Source organism: Pseudophryne corroboree, chromosome 5, assembly GCF_028390025.1.
Source record: "Pseudophryne corroboree isolate aPseCor3 chromosome 5, aPseCor3.hap2, whole genome shotgun sequence".
NCBI lineage: Eukaryota > Metazoa > Chordata > Amphibia > Anura > Myobatrachidae > Pseudophryne > Pseudophryne corroboree.
In genome coordinates, this window is record NC_086448.1 from 4,087,398 (window position 1) to 4,112,306 (window position 24,909).

The 24,909-nt window shown below is 52.6% G+C and overlaps 1 protein-coding gene across 1 annotated transcript in view; it reads right to left on the minus strand.

Annotated features, from left to right (window-relative positions):
- Positions 1 to 234: 234 nt before the first annotated feature.
- Positions 235 to 24,909, minus strand: part of SLC52A2 (solute carrier family 52 member 2) — a 218,210-nt gene continuing 193,535 nt past the window's right edge. Inside the window, exons 7-8 of the mRNA XM_063921069.1 lie at positions 7,663 to 7,786; positions 235 to 2,152 (exon numbers count right to left, since the gene is read on the minus strand). Of these exons, the coding sequence (XP_063777139.1) occupies positions 1,940 to 2,152; positions 7,663 to 7,786 (337 nt within the window). The 3' untranslated portion in view covers positions 235 to 1,939. The remainder of the gene's footprint in view (positions 2,153 to 7,662; positions 7,787 to 24,909) is intronic.

Here is a 24,909-nt window from a genome sequence, read left to right on the forward strand (position 1 = left end):
CTGCCAGTCATAAAATATGTGGATAAACAGAAGCAAATCTTGTCCCTCACCACACAACTGACCCTAAGGATGACATATAAATGCGATCTACTTAATGCAATATTTCTTTCTAAATTTCTCAATAAGAAATTTTTGGCCATGGGGTGCGGTGAAAAAAATTCTGATATTCTAGGGTGCCGTGATTCAAAAAAGTTTGGGAACCACTGGTCTAGGGAGAAAAAATGCCAAGGATACTTTTTTATAGAAACAATTTTTGCTTTTATTGGTGTAAAGTGGTATAACGGGTTACAAAAACATCTGGGACCGGGACTATACATATGGCACATACAACGCAAAAGCAAAGTAATCTCAGATGTAAAACACAAAATTCCAACATTAGAGTTGTCCGTAACTGAAATATAATGGACTTACAAATGAAAGGACAATTTAATGATAAAGTCGTCACACAAATCAGCAGATACTAATACACAGAGCAGAAAATACAGAGGAAGGAAAGACATAAAATCAGGAACAATGGCAGAAGTAACAGCGCTTCATTCCTATACGTCCAGGGAGCACAGGCAGGTTCTGCGGCCTCCGGCACCCCCTCCCTCCCAGGTTCCCACATAGACAGGGGCAGTGTATGATCTGTGTGGTCTATACAGGGACCAAGTTGTTGTCTCAACTGGAGGATGTGAACTTGGGGAATCCAGTGTCTCAATATATAACCCTGACTTCTTACAGCACCGCAACCGATAATACCATCTTGCGATGTGAGCCTGCGATCACAGTGTAACAACAGACACAACATAGACTTCAGCGTGCCTAGGAGGGGGTAAGGGGGTGGGGACTGTCCAGGATTTCAGGATGACTTTCTTGGCAACCGTTAGGACAAAGGTAACAATCTAGAAGCACCTTACATCCTGTACCTGAGTTCCAGTGTACAGAATTACAGCAAAGCAACGCTGTATATATAGATATTTTTGCCCTTTATAAAGTCTTCAGATGCACTTCTTAGAGCACAGCCGAATGCACCGTTTCCATAGTGTACTCATAGTGGGAAGTGACGTGGGTGGGAGCCAGGGGCGGATTGGTAACAAAAAGCGGCTATGGAAAAAGTTGTACTAGTGGCCCCACATGGGCAGCACCAGAGGTGTACGGTCTAGCCGTGGGACATGGCAGCAGCACCCTCCCCTCAAGACTTCCCAGATAGTGGGGATGTCCAGCATCAAGGGGGAAGTTAAAAATAAATAAAATTAAATATTATGAGCACATTATATGATACACCTTCAGAATTTAGGAAACTATATCATTCTTTAGAAAGATATATTTTCTTGCTTATTACACCAACCGTATCCCAATCACTATTCACTCAATCTTATATGTCAGCCAAGCAGGCAGACAGAGCATACACTAGATCATCTGCAATCACAGGCTAAGTGGCAAAGTCATTTTCATATATGCAAATTATTTAGCATCTTATTCATTATGTCTATAAAAAGGACCACATGTCCTCAAACAAAACTGGCCCCACGGGTGCGTCGGCCCACCGGGAATCTTCCCTGTGAACCCTATGGCCAATCCACTACAGCTGCCCCCCAATCACACATGTGGAAGTCTAGCCCAGGTTATCGGCAGGGCCACGTATCAGTAAAAAAAAAAAAAAAAAAAAAGAAGACGATACATTTAAATGTTTAGTGTTTAATTTTTGCTGTAGCAAATTCCTTAAGAAAGAGTGTGAAATATCCAAACTGGGGCTCATTCACACACTTGCGTGTGCACCGCGCCTTTGACGTGGATCAAGACCGTGGAGTTATTTCTTCTACATGTGCCAGTGAATGACGCAGTCAGACAAATATGAGCGGCAAAGTTTTGCTTTAATCATATAAAAAGATCCTGAGAGAGAACATAGAGAGATACGAGACAGCACACTAAAGGTGTGAGAGGCGAAGGCAACATCTCAGAGACTACAGCTGTCCTGGCAGTCTCGCCCACTCTGGAACAGCTGGTAAACGCTGACCATGGGAAACATCAGCAGGGCCCCGATCAACGAGCCAGTCTGGATTACAGCTCCGCACCACAGGAGGGCACTGTGTCCAGCTTCATGCAGCAAGCTTCCTATCACCACCTTCAGGTAGGACAAGAGACCCATGAAGAGGGACCAGGCCAGCACCTGCCAACAGAAGAGACACCAGAATAGTCATAACATTCATCACACCCCATCATGTGGTTACAGCTGTGCAGGAAACACGAAGAACAGACGGTGAGAGTAGTACATAACGATAGTGAAGGTAATGAATCTTGGTTTGATGCTTGTATAAGTGAGGAAGTAGTCCTGGAGAGACTAAGCAACATAAAGATTCATAAATCACCTGGCCCAGATGGTTTTCACCTGAGGGTTCTTATGGAGCTTGGGTCACAGCTAGAAAGACCCCTGTACTTGATTTTCTATAGTTCAATTAGATCAGGCATGGTACCGAGGGATTGGCATATAGCTGAGGTAGTGCCATTCTTTAAAAAGGAACTAAAAATCATCCTGGTAACTATAGACCAGTTAGTTTGACCTCTATAGTGGGGAAAATATTGGAAGGAATTTTCAGGGATAGCATAGAGGATTATCTGCAGACTACTAAGATTATTAGCAAGAGTCAGCATGGGTTTGTGAGGGACAGATCATGTCAAACTAACTCAATTAGCTTCTACGAGGAAGTGAGCGAGAATCTTGACCAGTGAAAAGTAGTGGATGTGGTCTATTTAGATTTTGTAAAATCCTTCGATACAGTGCCTCACAGGAGACTATCAAATTAAAGAAGCTTGGCCTAGGAAATATTATTTGTACATGGATAAGTAATTGGCTGGGTAACAGGGCACAACGAGCAATGGTTAATGGGATGTTATCCAGCTGGGCACCAGTAGTCAGCGGAATACCACAAGGGTCCGTACTAGGGCCACTATTGTTCAATATATTTATCAATGATCTAGTAACAGGCCTGGGAAGCACAGTGTCAATCTTTGCAGATGATACTAAGATGATAGTAAACTGTGTAGTGGTATTAATTCGAAAATCGATGTGGAGTCTCTACAGAATGACTTATTTAAACTTGTAACCTGGGTGTCTAGATGGAGAATGCGGTTCAATATAGAAAAATGCAAAGTTATGCATTTTGGGATAAAAAACAAACTTGCATCCTACCCATTACATGGGAAATTATAGGGGTAACAGTAGTGGAAAAAGATTTGGGGGTGATCATAGATAAAAGGCTTAATAACAGTACACAATGTGAAAGTGCAGCAAAGAAGGCAAGTAATGTGCTAGCATACATAAAACGGGGCATTGAGATCAGGGACGAGGATGTAATTCTGCCGCTGTACAAATCATTGGTACGTCCGCACCTGGAATATTGCGTTCAGTTTTGGGCACCGCATTATAAAAAATATATCGGGGAACTCGAAAGAGTTCATAGGCGAGCTATTAAATTGATTAAAGGGTTAGAGGTACTGGAGTACGAGGAAAGGCTTACTAGGCTACATATGTATACACTAGAAAAGAGGAGACTAAGAGGAGACATTATTAATATCTTCAGATATGTAAAGGGTCATTACAAGGAGCTAGCAGGGGATTTATTTATTAATAGAACTCTGTATAGGACACGTGGGCACTCGCTGAGGCTGGAGGAGAGAAAATTCCGTACACAACGTAGGAAAGGGTTCTTCACTGTTAGGGCAATAAAGATTTGAACTCCCTGCCGGAGAAGGTAATATTGTCGGACTCTGTAAATGCATTTAATAACGGATTGGACAGTTTCTAGCTGAAAAAAGTATCCAGGGCTATAGCATTAATCCTAGTGACATTACTACCTGGGAGTGGTAGAATCATAGATGTTAATTGTTACTAAACCATTACTCCAGCAGGTGCATTACATATGAACAGCTTAACACAGAATACAGGTTGTACCCGATGGGCATTTTGCCTCTTTTCAACATCATTAACTATGTTACTATGGAGGTGGGGACCTCAGAGCATCCAGGGCCAAGCACCGACAGCAGCTGTGGATCATCAACCTGGTCCTAGAGACCACTCTTCGCATCATGGGGTCCTCATACTGTACTATCCCCCACCCTGCGCCTGGCTATGCGGGGCACATGAGGGCTGGTACCAGAGACCACTCCCCGCTCATGGGGTCTTCATATTGTACTATCCCCTACGAAGTGCCTGCCTATGTAGGACACATGAGGGCTGGTCCTAGAGACCACTCCCCACATCACGCGGTCCTCATACTGTACTATCCCCCACCCTGCACCTGATTATGTAGGACACATGAGGGCTGGTCCTAGAGACCACTCCCCAGATCATGGGGTCCTCATAATGTACTATCCCCCACCCTGCACCTGGCTATGTGGTGCACATGAGGGCTGGTCCTAGAGACCACCCTTCACACCATGGGGTCCTCATATTGTACTATTCCACACCTCATAACCACTAACTGGTTCCCCTGCATGGACTTTTCATATCCAACTTCCTGCATCTTCTAGCCATTACTGACACCTGGAATACCCCTGCTGACAAAATTTCTCCCGCTGCTCTCTCTGCTGGGGGCCTCACATTCACCCCCTTCCTCCATCTCTTGGGTCGCCATGGTGGTGGTGTTGGGGCCCCTTTACCCTCCAGTTACTCCTACCAACAGAACAGCCCCTTACATTATCTACATTCGAGGTCAATGTTATACGCCTCTTCCAGTCTGTCCATATATGAGTAGGTGGCATTTGGTGCCCCTCCTTTTCATTTCCTCCAAATTCCTCAAAAACTTTGCTTCCTGGCTCACCTGCCCACCCTGCATTGTCTACAACCGCCTTACTGCCCTTTCTTCCCACTCACTGCTTGATCCATTCCAGTCTGGCTTCTGTCATCACTAAAACTGCCCTCACAAAAGTCTGCAATGACCTTCTTGCTGCCAAATAGCCACCACTCTGCTTATTCTCCTTGACCTCTCTGCTGCTTTGATACTGTGGACCACCCTCTCCTTCTGCAAATCCTTAACTCCATTGGTATACAGGCCTCTCCTAGCTATCCTCCTACCCCTCTGACCGCTCCTTCTCTGTCTCCTCGCATGACTCCACCCCCCCCCCTCACACACACACACACACACACACACACACACACACACACACACACACACTTTTACTGCCAGTAGGTGTCCTCCAGGGTTCTGTTCTTGGACCTCTCCTTTTCTATACGTTCTCTTTAGGTGAGCTCATTAACTCTTTTACTTCCAATATCATCTCTATGCTGATAGTACTCAAATCTACCTTTCCTCCCCGGCTCTCTTCATTCGTATCTCCAAATGTATCTCTGCTATCTCTTCCTGGATGTCCCAGCGCTTTCTTAAACTCAACATGTCTAAGACTGAGCTGATCATCTTCCCACCTTCCCGCACAACTTCACCTCCCACACACTCATCTATTGATGGCACCACTATCTCCTCTAGCCCCCAAGTGCCCTATCTTTGATCCTTGACTCCTCCCTCTCTTTCACACCACACATTCAGCACCTCTCACAAACCTGCCACTTTCATCTCAAACATTTCCAGGATCAGACCCTTTCTCACCCAGGATGCCATCAAGATCATTATCCACTCACTGATTATTTCCAGACTGGACTACTGTAATCTCCTCCTGACTGGCCTCCCTGACAATTACCTCTCTCCACTCCAATCTATCCTCAATGCTGCAGTGCGGCTCATCTTCCTCACCAAACGCACTACACCCACCTCTCCTCTCTTACTAGACCTTCACTGGCTCCCCTTCCCTTTCAGAATCCATTTCAAGCTTCTCACACTCACTTACAAAGCCCTCACCCACTCCTCTCCCATCTCTGACCTTATCTCCCTTTACACTCCCACCTGTCCTCTTCAATCCGCTAATGCACGCCGACTCTCCTGCCTGATTATTTCCTCCCACTCCTATCTCCAAGATTTTTCACGTGCTGCTCCCTTTCTCTGGAATTCCCTACCTCTCCCCCTCAGACACTCCACCTCTCTACAGAACTTCAAACGGGCTCTCAAGACCCACTTCTTCACCAAACCCAGCAAAATCCAATCCTAACCCTCTGTCCCACTCTCTCTATGTACCCCGTCTGTCACCCCTGTCTGTCTGCCCCTCCCCTTTAGAATGTAAGCTCTCACGAGCAGGGCCCTTTTACCTCACGTGCTTATTCTTTTCTTACTTAAATCATCTTCGACCGCCCTTATACTTATGTCAGTCAGTATCATCTGCTGGTGTTTATATACCCTGTACCTGTCCTGTATTGTCATCAGCTGTAAGTCGCTGTTTTCCTGTTTTGATGATTTGTTTATGTACTCTGTAATTGGGCGCTGCGGAACCCTTGTGGCGCCATATAAATAAAGGAGGATAACAATAGTCTAAGTTTTGCTCCTTCGCATGTGATTTGGACTCGGCAGATACAGTAAGTGGTAAATGGTTTCTATAACACGTGGAAACGTTATCTGACTCGTTCACTTCTCCTTTGTACATAATTCCACATTATGGCCCTCATTCCGAGTCGTTCGCTCGGTATATTTAATCGCATCGCAGTGAAATTCCGCTTAGTACGCATGCGCAATATTCGCACTGCGACTGCGCCAAGTAATTTAACAATGAAGATAGTATTTTTACTCACGGCTTTTTCTTCGCTCCGGCGATCGTAATGTGATTGACAGGAAATGGGTGTTACTGGGCGGAAACACGGCGTTTCAGGGGCGTGTGGTTAAAAACGCTACAGTTTCCGGAAAAAACGCAGGAGTGGCTGGAGAAACGGAGGAGTGTCTGGGCGAACGCTGGGTGTGTTTATGACGTCAAACCAGGAACGACAAGCACTGAACTGATCGCAGATGCCGAGTAAGTCTGAAGCTACTCTGAAACTGCTAAGTAGTTTGTAATCGCAATATTGCGAATACATCGGTCGCAATTTTAAGAAGCTAAGATTCACTCCCAGTAGGCGGCGGCTTAGCGTGTGTAACTCTGCTAAAATCGCCTTGCGAGCGATCAACTCGGAATGAGGGCCTATATAAGAGACATTCCATCGGTGGCGGGAATCACAGAGATGATCGCTCTATTTGTAGAGCGTGAAATTGGGAAAGGTCAGCTGCAGCTAAACCCTTCATGTAACGTCAGTGACTCGGGATGTCAGCTATATAGAACACTATACAGTGATATCAGGACGTACAGATCACCACCTCTTACCTGTATATAACAGCAACGCTTACATCCCAGACACAGCGAGACGTGGACACCAAAGCACAATGTGCCTGACAAACAGGTGCGCCGTTCCGTGCTCAGGTGCCATTTCCCCAAACTGTGCTAATTATCCTGCCGCTGTCTTCTGCACACCCAGGCTTACATCCACCTCTCACGTGCACAAGTGGAGTCACCAGGACCATCGGATCTCCGAGTCTCAGACAGAGCACCTCCAGCGGCTGATTAGATATCACCCAGGGAACGGTTCCATCATGCCTGAGTATTTCTAGCTGCCCTCCGTTACACCCCCCCCAGATACTGACTACCTGTCACCCAGTCTGTGGTCCTATCCTCTGTGTGCCCGCCATACAACTCTGTTACTGCGGGAGTGCAATGCGTCCACCTCTGAATCAGGCCCAACGTTACATAGCAAGAACTAGCAATACTCACCACTAAGACAACACCAGCTGTGCTGCCTATCAGCGGGGGACAGGGACTGAGAGCAGCCAAAACCATCAGGTACCCTCCGATCAGTACTCCCGCAGCCATGACCAGCCCCAGACCCAGAGAGGACCTGCAAGGAGGGATACAGGGTTAGTCCAGGGATAATGTAGCACATTCCGTCTAGTGTTCCTCAGGTCTCCCTGCTCACATGACACGCTGCTCCTCACCTACACCCTGCTACTCACCTGCTCACATCGCACAACATGCTGCTCCTCACCTACATATGCTGCTCCTCACCTACACCCTGCTCACATCGCACAACATGTTGCTCCTCACCTACATATGCTGCTCCTCACCTGCTCACATCGCACAACATGCTGCTCCTCACCTACACCCTGCTCCTCACCTGCTCACATCGCACAACATGCTGCTCCTCACCTACACCCTGCTCCTCACATCGCACAACATGCTGCTCCTCACCTACATATGCTGGTCCTCACCTACACCCTGCTCCTCACATCACACAACATGCTGCTCCTCACCTACATATGCTGGTCCTCACCTACACCCTGCTCCTCACATCACAAAACAAGCTGCTCCTCACCTACATATACTGCTCCTCACCTACACCCTGCTCCTCACCTGCTCACATCACACAACATACTGCTCCTCACCTACATATGCTGGTCCTCACATCACACAACATGCTGCTCCTCACCTACATATGCTGCTCCTCACCTGCTCACATCACACAACATGCTGCTCCTCACCTACATATGCTGGTCCTCACATCACACAACATGCTGCTCCTCACCTACATATGCTGCTCCTCACCTGCTCACATCACACAACATGCTGCTCCTCACCTACATATGCTGGTCCTCACATCACACAACATTCTGCTCCTCACCTACATATGCTGGTCCTCATCTACACCCTGCTCCTCACCTGCTCACATCACACAACATGCTGCTCCTCACCTACATATGCTGGTCCTCACATCACACGACATGCTGCTCCTCACCTACACCCTGCTCCTCACCTGCTCACATCACACAACATGCTGCTCCTCACCTATATATGCTGGTCCTCACATCACACGACATGCTGCTCCTCACCTACATATGCTGGTCCTCATTTACACCCTGCTCCTCACCTGCTCACATCACACAACATGCTGCTCCTCACATCACACAACATGCTGCTCCTCACCTACATATGCTGGTCCTCACATGACACGACATGCTGCTCATCACCTACACCCTGCTCCTCACCTGCTCACATCACACAACATGCTGCTCCTCACATCACACAACATGCTGCTCCTCACCTACATATGCTGGTCCTCACATCACACAACATGCTGCTCCTCACCTACATATGCTGGTCCTCATCTACACCCTGCTCCTCACTTGCTCACATCACACAACATGCTGCTCCTTACCTACATATGCTGGTCCTCACATCACACAACATGCTGCTCCTCACCTACATATGCTGGTCCTCATCTACACCCTGCTCCTCACATCACACATGTTGCTCCTCATCTACACCCTGCTCCTCACATCGCACAACATGCTGCTTCTCACCTACATGATTCTTATCCAACAACTGGACACATTAAAGATGCCGAGGTCTACAAAGTGTTTCCACTAGTGACATATGTCTACACCTCACCTAGGGTGATGTGCCCAGGTCTGAGGTGAGATCCCCGGGGAGGAGAGCGAGGTAGAGGTACCACATTCTAGTCCTCACCTAGAGTGATGCGCCCAGGTCTGAGGTCAGATCCCCGCGGAGGAGAGTGAGGTAAAGGTACCGCTTCCCAGTCCACACCTAGAGTGATGCGGAAAAGGTCTGAGGTCAGATCCTCGAGGAGAGTGCGGTAGAGGTACCACTTCCCAGTCCTCACCTAGAGTAGAGTAATGTGTCCGGGTCTGAGGTCAGATCCCCGAGAAGGAGTGTGAGGTAGAGGTACCACTTCCCAGTCCTCAGCTAGAATGATGTGCCCAGTTCTGAGCTCAGATCCTCGGGGAGGAGAGTGAGGTAGAGGTACTGCTTCCCAGTGCAAACCTAGAGTGATGTGCCCAGGTCTGAGGTCAGATCCTCGGGGAGGAGATTGAGGTAGAGGTACCGCTTCCCAGGACTCACCTAGGGTGATGTGCCCCAGGTCTGAGGTCAGATCCCCGGGGAGGAGAGTAAGGTAGAGGTACCACTACTCAGTCCTCACCTAGAGTAATGTGCCCAGGTCTGAGGTCAGATCCCTGGGGAGGAGAGTGAGGTAGAGGTACCCCTTCCCAGTCCCCACCTACACTGATGTGCCCAGGTCCGAGGTCAGACCCCCGAGGATGAGACTGAGGTAGAGGTACCACTACCCAGTCCTCACCTAGAGTGATGTGCCCAGGTCGGAGGTCAGACCCCGAGGAGGAGACTGAGGTAGAGGTACCACTACCCAGTCCTCACCTAGAGTGATGTACCCAGGTCTGAGATCAGATCCCCGGGGAGGAGAGTGAGGTAGAGGTACCACTTCCCAGCCCTCACCTAGAGTGGTGTGGTCAGTTCTGAGGTCAGATCCCCGGGGAGGAGAGTGAGGTAGAGGTACCGCTTACTAGTCCTCACCTAGAGTGATGTGCCCAGGTCTGAGGTCAGATCCCTGGGGAGAAGAGTGAGGTAGAGTTACTGTTTCCCAGTCTAATTGTAAACATAATAAGAGGTGCTTCCCTGGTGAGCCCTGTAATGCCAAATAGGAAAAAGAAAAGATACAGGTGCACACTAAGAACGCTGGTTATCAGAACAATTATATTACACTCTGAAGACTTCACCTGGCTGTGGTAGGTGGGCCCACATATTTGGCCGAAAATTATGTTAAGAACCTCAGTTTTACTCCATGTTAAATTGAGTTTATCAGCGTTCTTAGGGCCTGATACATTATGGATCGCTTATGCAATCCTCTGTGCAGTTTCCCACGCATGTGCAGAACGGGTCCTGTGGCTGCGGTGCAGATATGCAAACACATCTGTTTGGCTGACAGGCAGAGGCAATTGCGGGGAGGGGCGGGTGGCGTTCGGGAACGGGTACGTTTCTGGGAGAGGGGGGGCCAAGGACTGCGTCGTGAGATGCAGTTTCCTTGGCCACGCAAGCCGCACTGCGACGGCAAGCCTGAGTAAGTTGAAGATTGCTCAGCCTGCCGTCAGGGATGAACATCACGACCAATGGTTGCAATGTTCATCTGATATGCGATCACATTGCAAATGCAGGAAGAGGTGTTATGGAGGCAGGAGGTGGTATTGAGGCAGAAGGTGTTATGGAGGCAGGAGGTGGTATGCCAGTATTAGGTGTTATGGAGGCAGGAGGTGGTATGCAGGGAGGAGGTGTTATGCAGGAAGTAGGTGGTATGGAGGCAGGAAGTATTATGCAGGGAGGAGGTGTTATGAAGGCAGGCGGTGGTATGGAGGCAGGAGGTGGTATGCAGGGATTAGGTGTTATGGAGGCAGGAGGTGGTATGGAGGCAGGAGATGGTATGCAGGGAGGAGGTGGTATGCAGGCAGGAGGTGTTATCGAGGTAAGAGGTGGTATGCAGGCAGGAGGTGGTGTGGAGGCAGGAGGTGGTATGCAAGGGGGAGGTGTTAAGGAGGCAGGAGGTGGTATGCAGGGAGGAGGTGTTATGGAGGCAGGAGGTGGAATGGAGGCAGGAGGTGGTATACAGGGAGGAGGTGATATGGTGGCAGGAGGTGGTATGCAGGGCGGTGGTGTTATGCATGCAGGAGGTTTTATGGAGGCAGGAGGTGGTATGCATTGAGGAGGTGGTATGGAGGCAGGAGGTGGTATGGGGCAGTATAAATGGCGGAGGTGGTATGTAGGGAGGATGTGTTATGGAGGGCATTGGAGGCAGGAGGTGGTATGCAGGGAGGAGGTGTTATGGAGGGAGGATGTGCTATGCATTGAGGAGGTGGTATGGAGGCAGGAGGTGGTATGCAGGGAGGAGGTGGTATTGAGGCAGGAGGTGGTATGCAAGGAGGAGGTGTTATGGAGGCAGGAGGTGGAATGCATTGAGGAGGTGGTATGCAGGGAGGAGGCGTTATGGAGGCAGGAGGTGGTATGCAGAGATTAGGTGCTATGGAGGCAGGAGATGGTAGGAGGTGGTATGGAGCGATAAGGTATTATGGAGGCAGGAGGTGGCATGGAGGCAATATGCAGGGATTAGGTTTTATGGAGGCAGGAGGTGGTATGCAAGTAGGAGGTGTTATGGAGGCAGGAGGTGGTATGCAGGGAGGAGGTGTTATGGAGGCAGGAGGTGTTATGGAGGCAGTGGGGGGTATGCATTGAAGAGGTGGTATGGAGGCAGGAGGTGGCATGCAGGGAGGAGGTGTTATGGAGGCAGGAGGTGGTATGCAGAGATTAGGTGCTATGGAGGCAGGAGATGGTATGGAGGTATTAGGTATTATGGAGGCAGGAGGTGGCATGGAGGCAGGAGGTGGTATGCAGGGAAGAGGTGGTATGGAGGGAAGAGGTGGTATGCAGGGAGGAGGTGGTATGGAGGCAGGAAGTGGTATGCAGGGAGGAGTTATGGAGGTAGGAGGTGGTATGGAGGCAGGAGCTGGTATGCAGGGAGGAGGTGTTATGGAGGCAGGAGGTGGAATGCAGGGAGGAGGTGTTATGGAGGCAGGAGGTGGTATGCAGGGAGGAGGTGGTATGGAGACGGTATGGAGGCAGGAGGTGATATGCAGGGAGGAGATGTTATGGAGGCAGGAGGTGGTATGCAGGGAGGAGGTGGAATGGAGGGAGGTGGTGTTATGGAGGAGGTGGCATGGAGGCAGGAGGAGGTATGCAGGGAAGAGGTGGTATGCAAGGAGGAGGCGTTATGGTGGCAGGAAATGGTATGCAGGGAGGAGGTGGTATGGATCAGGAGGTGTTATGGAGGCAGGAGGTGGTATGCAAGGAGGAAGTGTTATGGAGGCAGGAGGTGGAATGCAGGGAGGAGGTGGTATGGAGGGAGGAGGTGGTATGCAGGGAGATGGTGTTATGGAGGCAGGAGGTGGTATGCAGGGAGGTGTTATTGAGGCAGGAGATGGTAGTAGGTGGCATGGAGGCAGGAGGTGGTATGGAGGCAGGAGGTGATATGCAGGGAGGAGGTGGTATGGAGGCAGGAGGTGATATGCAGGGAGGAGGTGTTATGGAGGCAGGAAGTGTTATGCAGGGAGGAGGTGGTATGGAGGCAGGAGGTGGTATGCAGGGAGGAGGTGGTATGGAGGCAGGAAGTGGTATGCAGGGAGGAGTTAAGGAGGCAGGAGGTGGTATGGAGGCAGAAGGTGGTATGCAGGGAGGAGATGTTATGGAGGCAGGAGGTGGTATGCAGGGAGAAGGTGTTATGGAGGCAGGAGATGGTAGGAGGTGGTATGGAGGCAGGAGGTGGTATGGAGGGATTAGGTGTTGTAGAGGCAGGAGGTGTTATGCAGGGAGGAGGTGGTATGGAGGCAGGAGGTGGTATGCAGGAGGAGGTGGTATGGAGGCAGGAAGTGGTATGCAGGGAGGAGTTAAGGAGGCAGGACGTGGTATGGAGGCAGAAGGTGGTATGCAGGGAGATGGTGTTATGGAGGCAGGAAGTGGTATGCAGGGAGGTGTTATGGAGGCAGGAGATGGTAGGAGGTGGTATGGAGGCAGGAGGTGGTATGGAGGGATTAGGTGTTGTAGAGGCAGGAGGTGGCATGGAGGCAGTATGCAGGGAGGAGGTGGTATAGAGGCAGGAGGTGATATGCAGGGAGGAGGTGGTATGAAAGGAGGAGGTGTTATGGAGGCAGGAAGTGGTATGCAGGCAGGAAGTGGTATGCAGGCAGGAGGTGGTATGGAGGCAGGAGGTGGTATGCAGGGAGGAGGTGCTATGGAGGTAGGAAGTGGTATGGAAGCAGGCGGTTGGTATGCAGGCAGGAGGTGTTATGGAGGCAGGAAGTGGTATGCAGGGAGGAGGTGGTATGGAGGCAGGAAGTGGTATGCAGAGAGGTGTTATGGAGGCAAGAGGTGGTATGCAGGGAGGAGTTATGGAGGCAGGAGGTGGTATGAAGGGAGGAGGTGGTATGGAGGTAGAAGGTGGTATGCAGGGAGGAGATGTTATGGAGGCAGGAGGTGGTATGCAGGGAGGAGGTGTTATGGAGGCAGGAGGTGGTATGCAGGGAGGAGGTGGAATGGAGACGGTATGGAGGCAGGAGGTGATATGCAGGGAGGAGATGTTATTGAGGCAGGAGGTGGTATGTAGGGAGGAGGTGGTATGGAGGGAGGTGGTGTTATGGAGGAGGTGGCATGGAGGCAGGAGGAGGTATGCAGGGAAGAGGTGGTATGCAAGGAGGAGGCGTTATGGAGGCAGGAAATGGTATGCAGGGAGGAGGTGGTATGGAGCAGGAGGTGTTATGGAGGCAGGAGGTGGTATGCAAGGAGGAAGTGTTATGGAGGCAGGAGGTGGTATGCAGGGAGATGGTGTTATGGAGGCAGCAAGTGGTATGCAGGGAGAAGGTGTTATGGAGGCAGGAGATGGTAGGAGGTGGTATGGAGGGATTAGGTGTTGTAGAGGCAGGAGGTGACATGGAGGCAGTATGCAGGGAGGAGGTGGTATAGAGGCAGGAGGTGATATGCAGGGAGGAGGTGGTATGAAAGGAGGAGGTGTTATGGAGGCAGGAAGTGGTATGCAGGCAGGAGGTGGTATGGAGGCAGGAGGTGGTATGCAGGGAGGAGGTGCTATGGAGGTAGGAAGTGGTATGGAAGCAGGCGGGTGGTATGCAGGCAGGAGGTGTTATGGAGGCAGGAAGTGGTATGCAGGGAGGAGGTGGTATGGAGGCAGGAAGTGGTATGCAGAGAGGTGTTATGGAGGCAGGAGGTGGTATGCAGGGAGGAGTTATGGAGGCAGGAGGTGGTATGGAGGCAGGAGGTGGTATGAAGGGAGGAGGTGGTATGGAGGCAGGAGGTGTTATGGAGGGAGGAGGTGGTATGCAGGAAGGTGGTGTTATGAAGGCCGGAGGTGTTATAGAGGCAGGAGGTGGTATGCAGGGAGAAGGAGTTATAGAGGCAGGAGGTGGTATGCAGGGAGAAGGAGTTATGGAGGCAGGAGGTGGTATGGAGGCAGGAGGTGGTATGGAGGCAGGAAGTGGTATGGAGGCAGGAGGTGGTATGGAGGCAGGAGGTGGTACGGAGGCAGGAGGTGGTATGGAGGCAGGACGTGGTATGGAGGGAGGAGGTGTTATGGAGGCAGGAGGTGTTATGGAGGCAGGAGGTGGTATGCAAGGAGGAGGTGTTATGGAGGCAGGAGGTGGTATGCAGAGATTAGGTGCTATGGAGGCAAGAGATGGTAGGAGGTGGTATGGAGGGATTAGGTGGCATGGAGGCAGGAGATGGTATGCAGGGAGGAGTAGGTATAGAGGCAGGAAGTGGTATGCAGGGAGATGTTATGGAGGCAGGTGTTATGCAGGGAGGAGGTGGTATGGAGGGAGGTGGTGTTATGGAGGCAGGAGGTGGTATGCAGGGAGGTGGTGGTATGGAGGCAGGAGGTGATATGCAGGGAGGAGATGTTATGGAGGCAGGAGGTGGTATGCAGGGAGGAGGTGGTATGGAGGTAGGAGGTGGTATGTAAGGAGGAGGTGTTATGGAGGCAGGAAGTGGTATGGAGGCAGGAGGCGGTATGGAGGCAGAAGGTGGTATGGAGGGAGGTGGTGTTATGGAGGCAGGAGGTGGTATGCAGGGAGGAGGTGTTATGGAGGCAGGAGGTGGTATGCAGGGAGAAGATGTTATGGAGGTAGGAGGTGGTATGGAGGGAGGTGGTGTTATGGAGGCAGGAGGTGGTATGCAGGGAGGAGGTGGTATGGAGGCGGTATGGAGGCAGGAGGTGATATGCAGGGAGATGTTATGGAGGCAGGAGGTGGTATGCAGGGAGATGGTGGTATGGAGGGCGGTGGTGTTATGGAGGCAGGAGGTGTTATGCACGGAGGGAGTTATGGAGGCAGGAGGTGGTATGCAGGGAGGAGATGGTATGGAGGCGGTATGGAGGCAGGAGGTGATATGCAGGGAGATGTTATGGAGTCAGGAGGTGGTATGCAGGGAGGAGGTGGTATGGAGGCAGGAGGTGGTATGGAGGGAGGTGGTGTTATGGAGGCAGGAGTGTTATGGAGGCAGGAGGTGGTATGCAGGGAGGTGGTGTTATGGAGTCAGGAGGTGGTCTACAGGGAGGAGGTGGTATGGAGGGAGGAGGTGGCATGCAGGGAGGTGGTGGTATGGAGGCAGGAGGTGGTATGCAGGGAGGTGGTGGTATGGAGGCAGGAGGTGATATGCAGGGAGGAGATGTTATGGAGGCAGGAGGTGGTATTCAGGGAGGGGGTGATATGGAGGGAGGTGGTGTTATGGAGGCAGGAGGTGGTATGAAGGGAGGAGGTGGTATGAAGGGAGGAGGTGGTATGGAGGTAGGAGGTGTTATAGAGGCAGGAGGTGGTATGCAGGGAGGAGGTGGTATGGAGGTAGGAGGTGGTATGTAAGGAGGAGGTGTTATGGAGGCAGGAAGTGGTATGGAGGCAGGAGGCGGTATGGAGGCAGAAGGTGGTATGGAGGCAGGAGGTGATATGCAGGGAGGAGATGTTATTGAGGCAGGAGGTGGTATGTAGGGAGGAGGTGGTATGGAGGGAGGTGGTGTTATGGAGGAGGTGGCATGGAGGCAGGAGGAGGTATGCAGGGAAGAGGTGGTATGCAAGGAGGAGGCGTTATGGAGGCAGGAAATGGTATGCAGGGAGGAGGTGGTATGGAGCAGGAGGTGTTATGGAGGGAGGAGGTGGTATGCAAGGAGGAAGTGTTATGGAGGCAGGAGGTGGTATGCAGGGAGATGGTGTTATGGAGGCAGGAAGTGGTATGCAGGGAGAAGGTGTTATGGAGGCAGGAGATGGTAGGAGGTGGTATGGAGGGATTAGGTGTTGTAGAGGCAGGAGGTGACATGGAGGCAGTATGCAGGGAGGAGGTGGTATAGAGGCAGGTGATATGCAGGGAGGAGGTGGTATGAAAGGAGGAGGTGTTATGGAGGCAGGAAGTGGTATGCAGGCAGGAGGTGGTATGGAGGCAGGAGGTGGTATGCAGGGAGGAGGTGCTATGGAGGTAGGAAGTGGTATGGAAGCAGGCGGGTGGTATGCAGGCAGGAGGTGTTATGGAGGCAGGAAGTGGTATGCAGGGAGGAGGTGGTATGGAGGCAGGAAGTGGTATGCAGAGAGGTGTTATGGAGGCAGGAGGTGGTATGCAGGGAGGAGTTATGGAGGCAGGAGGTGGTATGGAGGCAGGAGGTGGTATGAAGGGAGGAGGTGGTATGGAGGCAGGAGGTGTTATGGAGGGAGGAGGTGGTATGCAGGAAGGTGGTGTTATGAAGGCCTGAGGTGTTATAGAGGCAGGAGGTGGTATGCAGGGAGAAGGAGTTATAGAGGCAGGAGGTGGTATGCAGGGAAAATTAGTTATGGAGGCAGGAGGTGGTATGGAGGCAGGAGGTGGTATGGAGGCAGGAAGTGGTATGGAGGCAGGAGGTGGTATGGAGGCAGGAGGTGGTACGGAGGCAGGAGGTGGTATGGAGGCAGGAGGTGGTATGGAGGGAGGAGGTGTTATGGAGGCAGGAGGTGTTATGGAGGCAGGAGGTGGTATGCAAGGAGGAGGTGTTATGGAGGCAGGAGGTGGTATGCAGAGATTAGGTGCTATGGAGGCAAGAGATGGTAGGAGGTGGTATGGAGGGATTAGGTGGCATGGAGGCAGGAGGTGGTATGCAGGGAGGAGTAGGTATAGAGGCAGGAAGTGGTATGCAGGGAGATGTTATGGAGGCAGGAGGTGTTATGCAGGGAGGAGGTGGTATGGAGGGAGGTGGTGTTATGGAGGCAGGAGGTGGTATGCAGGGAGGTGGTGGTATGGAGGCAGGAGGTGATATGCAGGGAGGAGATGGTATGCAGGGAGGAGGTGGTATGGAGGTAGGAGGTGGTATGTAAGGAGGAGGTGTTATGGAGGCAGGAAGTGGTATAGAGGCAGGAGGCGGTATGGAGGCAGAAGGTGGTATGGAGGGAGGTGGTGTTATGGAGGCAGGAGGTGGTATGCAGGGAGGAGGTGTTATGGAGGCAGGAGGTGGTATGCAGGGAGGAGGTGGTATGGAGGTAGGAGGTGGTATGTAAGGAGGTGTTATGGAGGCAGGAAGTGGTATGGAGGCAGGAGGCGGTATGGAGGCAGAAGGTGGTATGGAGGGAGGTGGTGTTATGGAGGCAGGAGGTGTTATGGAGGCAGGAGGTGGTATGCAGGGAGAAGATGTTATGGAGGCAGGAGGTGGTATGGAGGGAGGTGGTGTTATGGAGGCAGGAGGTGGTATGCAGGGAGGAGGTGGTATGGAGGCGGTATGGAGGCAGGAGGTGATATGCAGGGAGATGTTATGGAGGCAGGAGGTGGTATGCAGGGAGATGGTGGTATGGAGGGCGGTGGTGTTATGGAGGCAGGAGGTGTTATGGAGGCAGGAGGTGTTATGCACGGAGGGAGTGTTATGGAGGCAGGAGGTGGTATGCAGGGAGGAGGTGGTATGGAGGCAGGAGGTGATATGCAGGGAGATGTTATGGAGTCAGGAGGTGGTATGCAGGGAGGTGGTATGGAGGCAGGAGGTGGTATGGAGGGAGGTGGTGTTATGGAGGCAGGAGGTGGTATGCAGGGAGGTGGTGTTATGGAGTCAGGAGGTGGTCTACAGGGAGGAGGTGGTATGGAGGGAGGAGGTGGCATGCAGGGAGGTGGTGGTATGGAGGCAGGAGGTGGTATGCAGGGAGGTGGTGGTATGGAGGCAGGAGGTGATATGCAGGGAGTAGATGTTATGGAGGCAGGAGGTGGTATTCAGGGAGGGGGTGATATGGAGGGAGGTGGTGTTATGGAGGCAGGAGGCGGTATGGAGGCAGGAGGTGGTATGAAGGGAGGAGGTGGTATGAAGGGAGGAGGTGGTATGGAGGTAGGAGGTGTTATAGAGGCAGGAGGTGGTATGCAGGGAGGAGGTGGTATGGAGGTAGGAGGTGGTATGTAAGGAGGAGGTGTTATGGAGGCAGGAAGTGGTATGGAGGCAGGAGGCGGTATGGAGGCAGAAGGTGGTATGGAGGGAGGTGGTGTTATGGAGGCAGGAGGTGGTATGCAGGGAGGAGGTGTTATGGAGGCAAGAGGTGGTATGCAGGGAGAAGATGTTATGGAGGCAGGAGGTGGTATGCAGGGAGAAGATGTTATGGAGGCAGGAGGTGGTATGGAGGGAGGTGGTGTTATGGAGGCAGGAGGTGGTATGCAGGGAGGAGGTGATATGCAGAGATGTTATGGAGGCAGGAGGTGGTATGGAGGGCGGTGGTGTTATGGAGGCAGGAGGTGTTATGGAGGCAGGAGGTGGTATGCACGGAGGGAGTGTTATGGAGGCAGGAGGTGGTATGCAGGGAGGAGGTGGTATGGAGGCGGTATGGAGGCCGGAGGTGGTATGCAGGGAGATGGTGTTATGGAGGCAGGAAGTGGTATGCAGGGAGAAGGTGTTATGGAGGCAGGAGATGGTAGGAGGTGGTATGGAGGCAGGAGGTGGTATGGAGGGATTAGGTGTTGTAGAGGCAGGAGGTGGCATGGAGGCAGTATGCAGGGAGGAGGTGGTATAGAGGCAGGAGGTGATATGCAGGGAGGAGGTGGTATGAAAGGAGGAGGTGTTATGGAGGCAGGAAGTGGTATGCAGGCAGGAGGTGGTATGGAGGCAGGAGGTGGTATGCAGGGAGGAGGTGCTATGGAGGTAGGAAATGGTATGGAAGCAGGCGGGTGGTATGCAGGCAGGAGGTGTTATGGAGGCAGGAAGTGATATGCAGGGAGGAGGTGGTATGGAGGCAGGAAGTGGTATGCAGAGAGGTGTTATGGAGGCAGGAGGTGGTATGCAGGGAGGAGTTATGGAGGCAGGAGGTGGTATGGAGGCAGGAGGTGTTATGGAGGGGAGGTGGTATGCAGGAAGGTGGTGTTATGAAGGCCGGAGGTGTTATAGAGGCAGGAGGTGGTATGCAGGGAGAAGGAGTTATAGAGGCAGGAGGTGGTATGCAGGGAGAAGGAGTTATGGAGGCAGGAGGTGGTATGGAGGCAGGAGGTGGTATGGAGGCAGGAAGTGGTATGGAGGCAGGAGGTGGTATGGAGGCAGGAGGTGGTACGGAGGCAGGAGGTGGTATGGAGGCAGGAGGTGGTATGGAGGGAGGAGGTGTTATGGAGGCAGGAGGTGTTATGGAGGCAGGAGGTGGTATGCAAGGAGGAGGTGTTATGGAGGCAGGAGGTGCTATGCAGAGATTAGGTGCTATGGAGGCAAGAGATGGTAGGAGGTGGTATGGAGGGATTAGGTGGCATGGAGGCAGGAGGTGGTATGCAGGGAGGAGTAGGTATAGAGGCAGGAAGTGGTATACAGGGAGATGTTATGGAGGCAGGAGGTGTTATGCAGGGAGGAGGTGGTATGGAGGGAGGTGGTGTTATGGAGGCAGGAGGTGGTATGCAGGGAGGTGGTGGTATGGAGGCAGGAGGTGATATGCAGGGAGGAGATGTTATGGAGGCAGGAGGTGGTATTCAGGGAGGAGGTGGTATGGAGGGAGGTGGTGTTATGGAGACAGGAGGCGGTATGGAGGCAGGAGGTGGTATGAAGGGAGGAGGTGGTATGAAGGGAGGTGTTATGGAGGTAGGAGGTGTTATGGAGGCAGGAGGTGGTATGCAGGGAGGAGGTGGTATGGAGGTAGGAGGTGGTATGTAAGGAGGAGGTGTTATGGAGGCAGGAAGTGGTATGGAGGCAGGAGGCGGTATGGAGGCAGAAGGTGGTATGGAGGGAGGTGGTGTTATGGAGGCAGGAGGTGGTATGCAGGGAGGAGGTGTTATGGAGGCAGGAGGTGGTATGCAGGGAGAAGATGTTATGGAGGCAGGAGGTGGTATGCAGGGAGAAGATGTTATGGAGGCAGGAGGTGGTATGGAGGGAGGTGGTGTTATGGAGGCAGGAGGTGGTATGGAGGCGGTATGGAGGCAGGAGGTGATATGCAGGGAGATGTTATGGAGGCAGGAGGTGGTATGCAGGGAGATGGTGGTATGGAGGGCGGTGGTGTTATGGAGGCAGGAGGTGTTATGGAGGCAGGAGGTGGTATGCACGGAGGGAGTGTTATGGAGGCAGGAGGTGGTATGCAGGGAGGAGGTGGTATGGAGGCGGTATGGAGGCAGGAGGTGATATGCAGGGAGAGGTTATGGAGTCAGGAGGTGGTATGCAGGGAGGAGGTGGTATGGAGACAGGAGGTGGTATGGAGGGAGGTGGTGTTATGGAGGCAGGAGTGTTATGGAGGCAGGAGGTGGTATGCAGGGAGGTGGTGTTATGGAGTCAGGAGGTGGTCTACAGGGAGGAGGTGGTATGGAGGGAGGAGGTGGCATGCAGGGAGGTGGTGGTATGGAGGCAGGAGGTGGTATGCAGGGAGGTGGTGGTATGGAGGCAGGAGGTGATATGCAGGGAGGAGATGTTATGGAGGCAGGAGGTGGTATTCAGGGAGGGGGTGATATGGAGGGAGGTGGTGTTATGGAGGCAGGAGGCGGTATGGAGGCAGGAGGTGGTATAAAGGGAGGAGGTGGTATGGAGGCAGGAGGTGGTATGAAGGGAGGAGGTGGTATGGAGGTAGGAGGTGTTATAGAGGCAGGAGGTGGTATGCAGGGAGGAGGTGGTATGGAGGTAGGAGGTGGTATGTAAGGAGGAGGTGTTATGGAGGCAGGAAGTGGTATGGAGGCAGGAGGCGGTATGGAGGCAGAAGGAGGTATGGAGGGAGGTGGTGTTATGGAGGCAGGAGGTGGTATGCAGGGAGGAGGTGTTATGGAGGCAGGAGGTGGTATGCAGGGAGAATATGTTATGGAGGCAGGAGGTGGTATGCAGGGAGAAGATGTTATGGAGGCAGAAGGTGGTATGGAGGGAGGTGGTGGTATGGAGGCGGTATGGAGGCAGGAGGTGATATGCAGGGAGATGTTATGGAGGCAGGAGGTGGTATGCAGGGAGATGGTGGTATGGAGGGCGGTGGTGTTATGGAGGCAGGAGGTGTTATGGAGGCAGGAGGTGGTATGCACGGAGGGAGTGTTATGGAGGCAGGAGGTGGTATGCAGGGAGGAGGTGGTATGGAGGCGGGAGGTGATATGCAGGGAGATGTTATGGAGGCAGGAGGTGGTATGCAGGGAGATGGTGGTATGGAGGGCGGTGGTGTTATGGAGGCAGGAGGTGTTATGGAGGCAGGAGGTGGTATGCACGGAGGGAGTGTTATGGAGTCAGGAGGTGGTATGCAGGGAGGAGGTGGTATGGAGGCAGGAGGTGGTATGGAGGCAGGAGTGTTATGGAGGCAGGAGGTGGTATGCAGGGAGGTGGTGTTATGGAGTCGGGAGGTGGTCTACAGGGAGGAGGTGGTATGGAGAGAGGAGGTGGCATGCAGGGAGGTGGTGTTATGGAGGCAGGAGGTGGTATGCAGGGAGAAGGTGTTATGGAGGCAGGAGATGGTAGGGGTGGTATGGAGTCAGGAGGTGGTATGCAGGGATAAGGTGTTATGGAGGCAGGAGGTGGTATGCAGGGATGAGGTGGTATGCAGGGAGGAGGTGGTATGGAGGCAGGAGGTGATATGCAGGGAGGTGGTATGCAAGGAGGAGGTGTTATGGAGGCAGGAAGTGGTATGCTGGGAGGAGGTGGTATGGAGGCAGGAGGTGGTATGGAGGCAGGAGGTGGTATGCAGGGAGGAGGTGGTATGCAGGGAGGAGGTGGTATGGAGGCAGGAGGTATTATGGAGGCAGGAGGTGGTATGCAGGGAGATGTTATGGAGGCAGGAGGTGGTATGCAGAGATTAGGTGCTATGGAGGCAGGAGATGGTAGGATGTGGTATGGAGGCAGGAGGTGGTATGGAGGGATTAGGTATTATGGAGGCAGGAGGTGGCATGGAGGCAGGAGGTGGTATGCAGGGAAGAGGTGGTATGGAGGGAAGAGGTGGTATGCAGGGAGGAGGTGGTATGGAGGCAGGAAGTGGTATGCAGGGAGGATGTGTTATGGAGGCAGGATGTGGTATGGAGGCAGGAGGTGGTATGCAGGGAGGAGGTGTTATGGAGGCAGGAGGTGGTATGCAGGGAGATGTTATGGAGGCAGGAGGTGGTATGCAGGGAGGTGGTATGGAGGGAGGTGGTGTTATGGAGGGATTAGGTGTTACAGAGGCAGGAGGTGGCATGGAGGCAGGAGGTGTTATGGAGGCAGGAGGTGACATACAGGGAGGAGGTGGTATGAAAGGAGGAGGTGTTATGGAGGCAGGAAGTGGTATGCAGGGAGGAGGTGGTATGGAGGCAGGAGGTGGTATTGAGGTAGGGGGTGGTATGGAGGCAGGAAGTGGTATGTAGGCAGGAGGTGGAATGGAGGCATGAGGTGGTATGCAGGGAGGAGGTGGTATGCAGGGAAGAGGTGATAAGGTGGCATTAGGTGGTATGCAGGGAGGAGTTGGTATGGAAGGAGGAGGTGTTATGGAGGCAGGAAGCGGTATGCAGGGAGGTGTTATGGAGGGAGGAGGTGGTATGTAGGCAGGAAGTGGTATGCAGGGAGGAGGTGCTAAGCAGGGAGGAGGTGGTATGGAGGCAGGAAGTTGTATGCAGGGAGTAGGTGTTATGGACTACATTGTAAGTCTCCTCTCTGGGAGAAGCCCGGAGAGGAGACGCTGCATGTGTCTTCGGGGGGCGGGGCCGGGCTGTGACATCACTAAGCCCCGCCCCGCATCGGGAAATGCCGCGATTCGCGGGTCCGCGGGAAGGGGGCGGGGCTAAAATGACGCGATTTGCGTCATTTTAACCCCTTCTCCACCCGACGGACCCGCGAATGTGGGAGGTTATCTCTCTATCCTGCTCGCATCACTAGGGTGCGAGCAGGATGCGGAAGACCTGCCCACTCTTCCAGGGGTGCGAGGGGCTACCCCAAAAATGGGAGCCTCCCGCAGCTTCCGGGAGAGTAGGTAAGTATGGTTATGGAGGCAGGAGGTGGTATGCAGGGAGGAGGTGTTATGGAGGCAGGAGGTGGTATGTAGGGAGGAGGTGTTATGGAGGCAGGAGGTGGTATGTAGGGAGGTGGTATGGAGGCAGTAAGTGGTATGCAGGGAGGAGGTGGTATGGAGGCAGGAAGTGATATGCAGGGAGGAGGTGGTATGCAGGGAGGTGGTATGGAGGCAGTAAGTGGTATGCAGGGAGGAGGTGTTATGGAGGCAGGAGGTGGTATGGAGGCAGGAGGTGTTATGCAGGGAGGAGGTAGTATGGAGGCAGGAAGTGATATGTAGGCAGGAGGTGGAATGGAGGCAGGAAGTGGTATGCAGGGAGGAGGTGTTATGGAGGCAGGAGGTGGTATGAAGGCAGGAGGTGGTATGGAGGCAGGAGGTGGTATGCAGGGAGGAGGTGTTATGGAGGCAGGAGGTGGTATGCAGGGAGGAGGTGTTATGCAGGGAGCAGGTGGTATGCACGGAGGAGGTGTTATGGAGGCAGGGAGGAGGTGTTATGGAGGTAGGAGGTGTTATGGAGGCAGGAGTTGGTATGCAGGGAGGAGGCGTTATGGAGGCAGGAAGTGGTATGCAGGGAGGAGGTGGAATGGAGGCAGGAGGTGGTATGGAGTCAGAAAGTAGTATGCAGGGTGGTGGTGTTATGGAGGCAGGAGGTGATATGTAGGGAGGTGGTATGGAGGTAGGAGGTGTTATGGAGGCAGGAGGTGGTATGCAGGGAGGAGGCGTTATGGAGGCAGGAGGTGGTATGGAGGCAGGAAGTGGTATGGAGGCAGGAGGTGGTATGGAGGCAGGAAGTGGTATGGAGGCAGGAGGTGGTATGGAGGCAGGAGGTGGTATGGAGGCAGGAAGTGGTATAGAGGCAGGAGGTGGTATGGAGGGAGGAGGTGTTATGGAGGCAGGAAGTGGTAAGGAGGCAGGAGGTGGTATGGAGGCATAGGCTTCTATGGGGTATTGCCAGCAAAAGCTGGAAAACCCCTTCGCGGCACTGACCCGGCGTCTGGGTGTTAGTACATTCCGAAGAATCAGTAATGGGGAGTTTATCACATTTTCTGTTTAGTACATCCCGCCCATTATGTTTAGGATTTAGGGTGTTCAGTCCAGTCCCCCGTACAGTTGGCAGCACCCTAGGTATAGTTGTATTCAGGATATCAGTCTATAAAGCGTCTTCAGACTGAAAAACTATTCAACAAAAAATAAATTAAATTTATTGAAAATTCTGGAT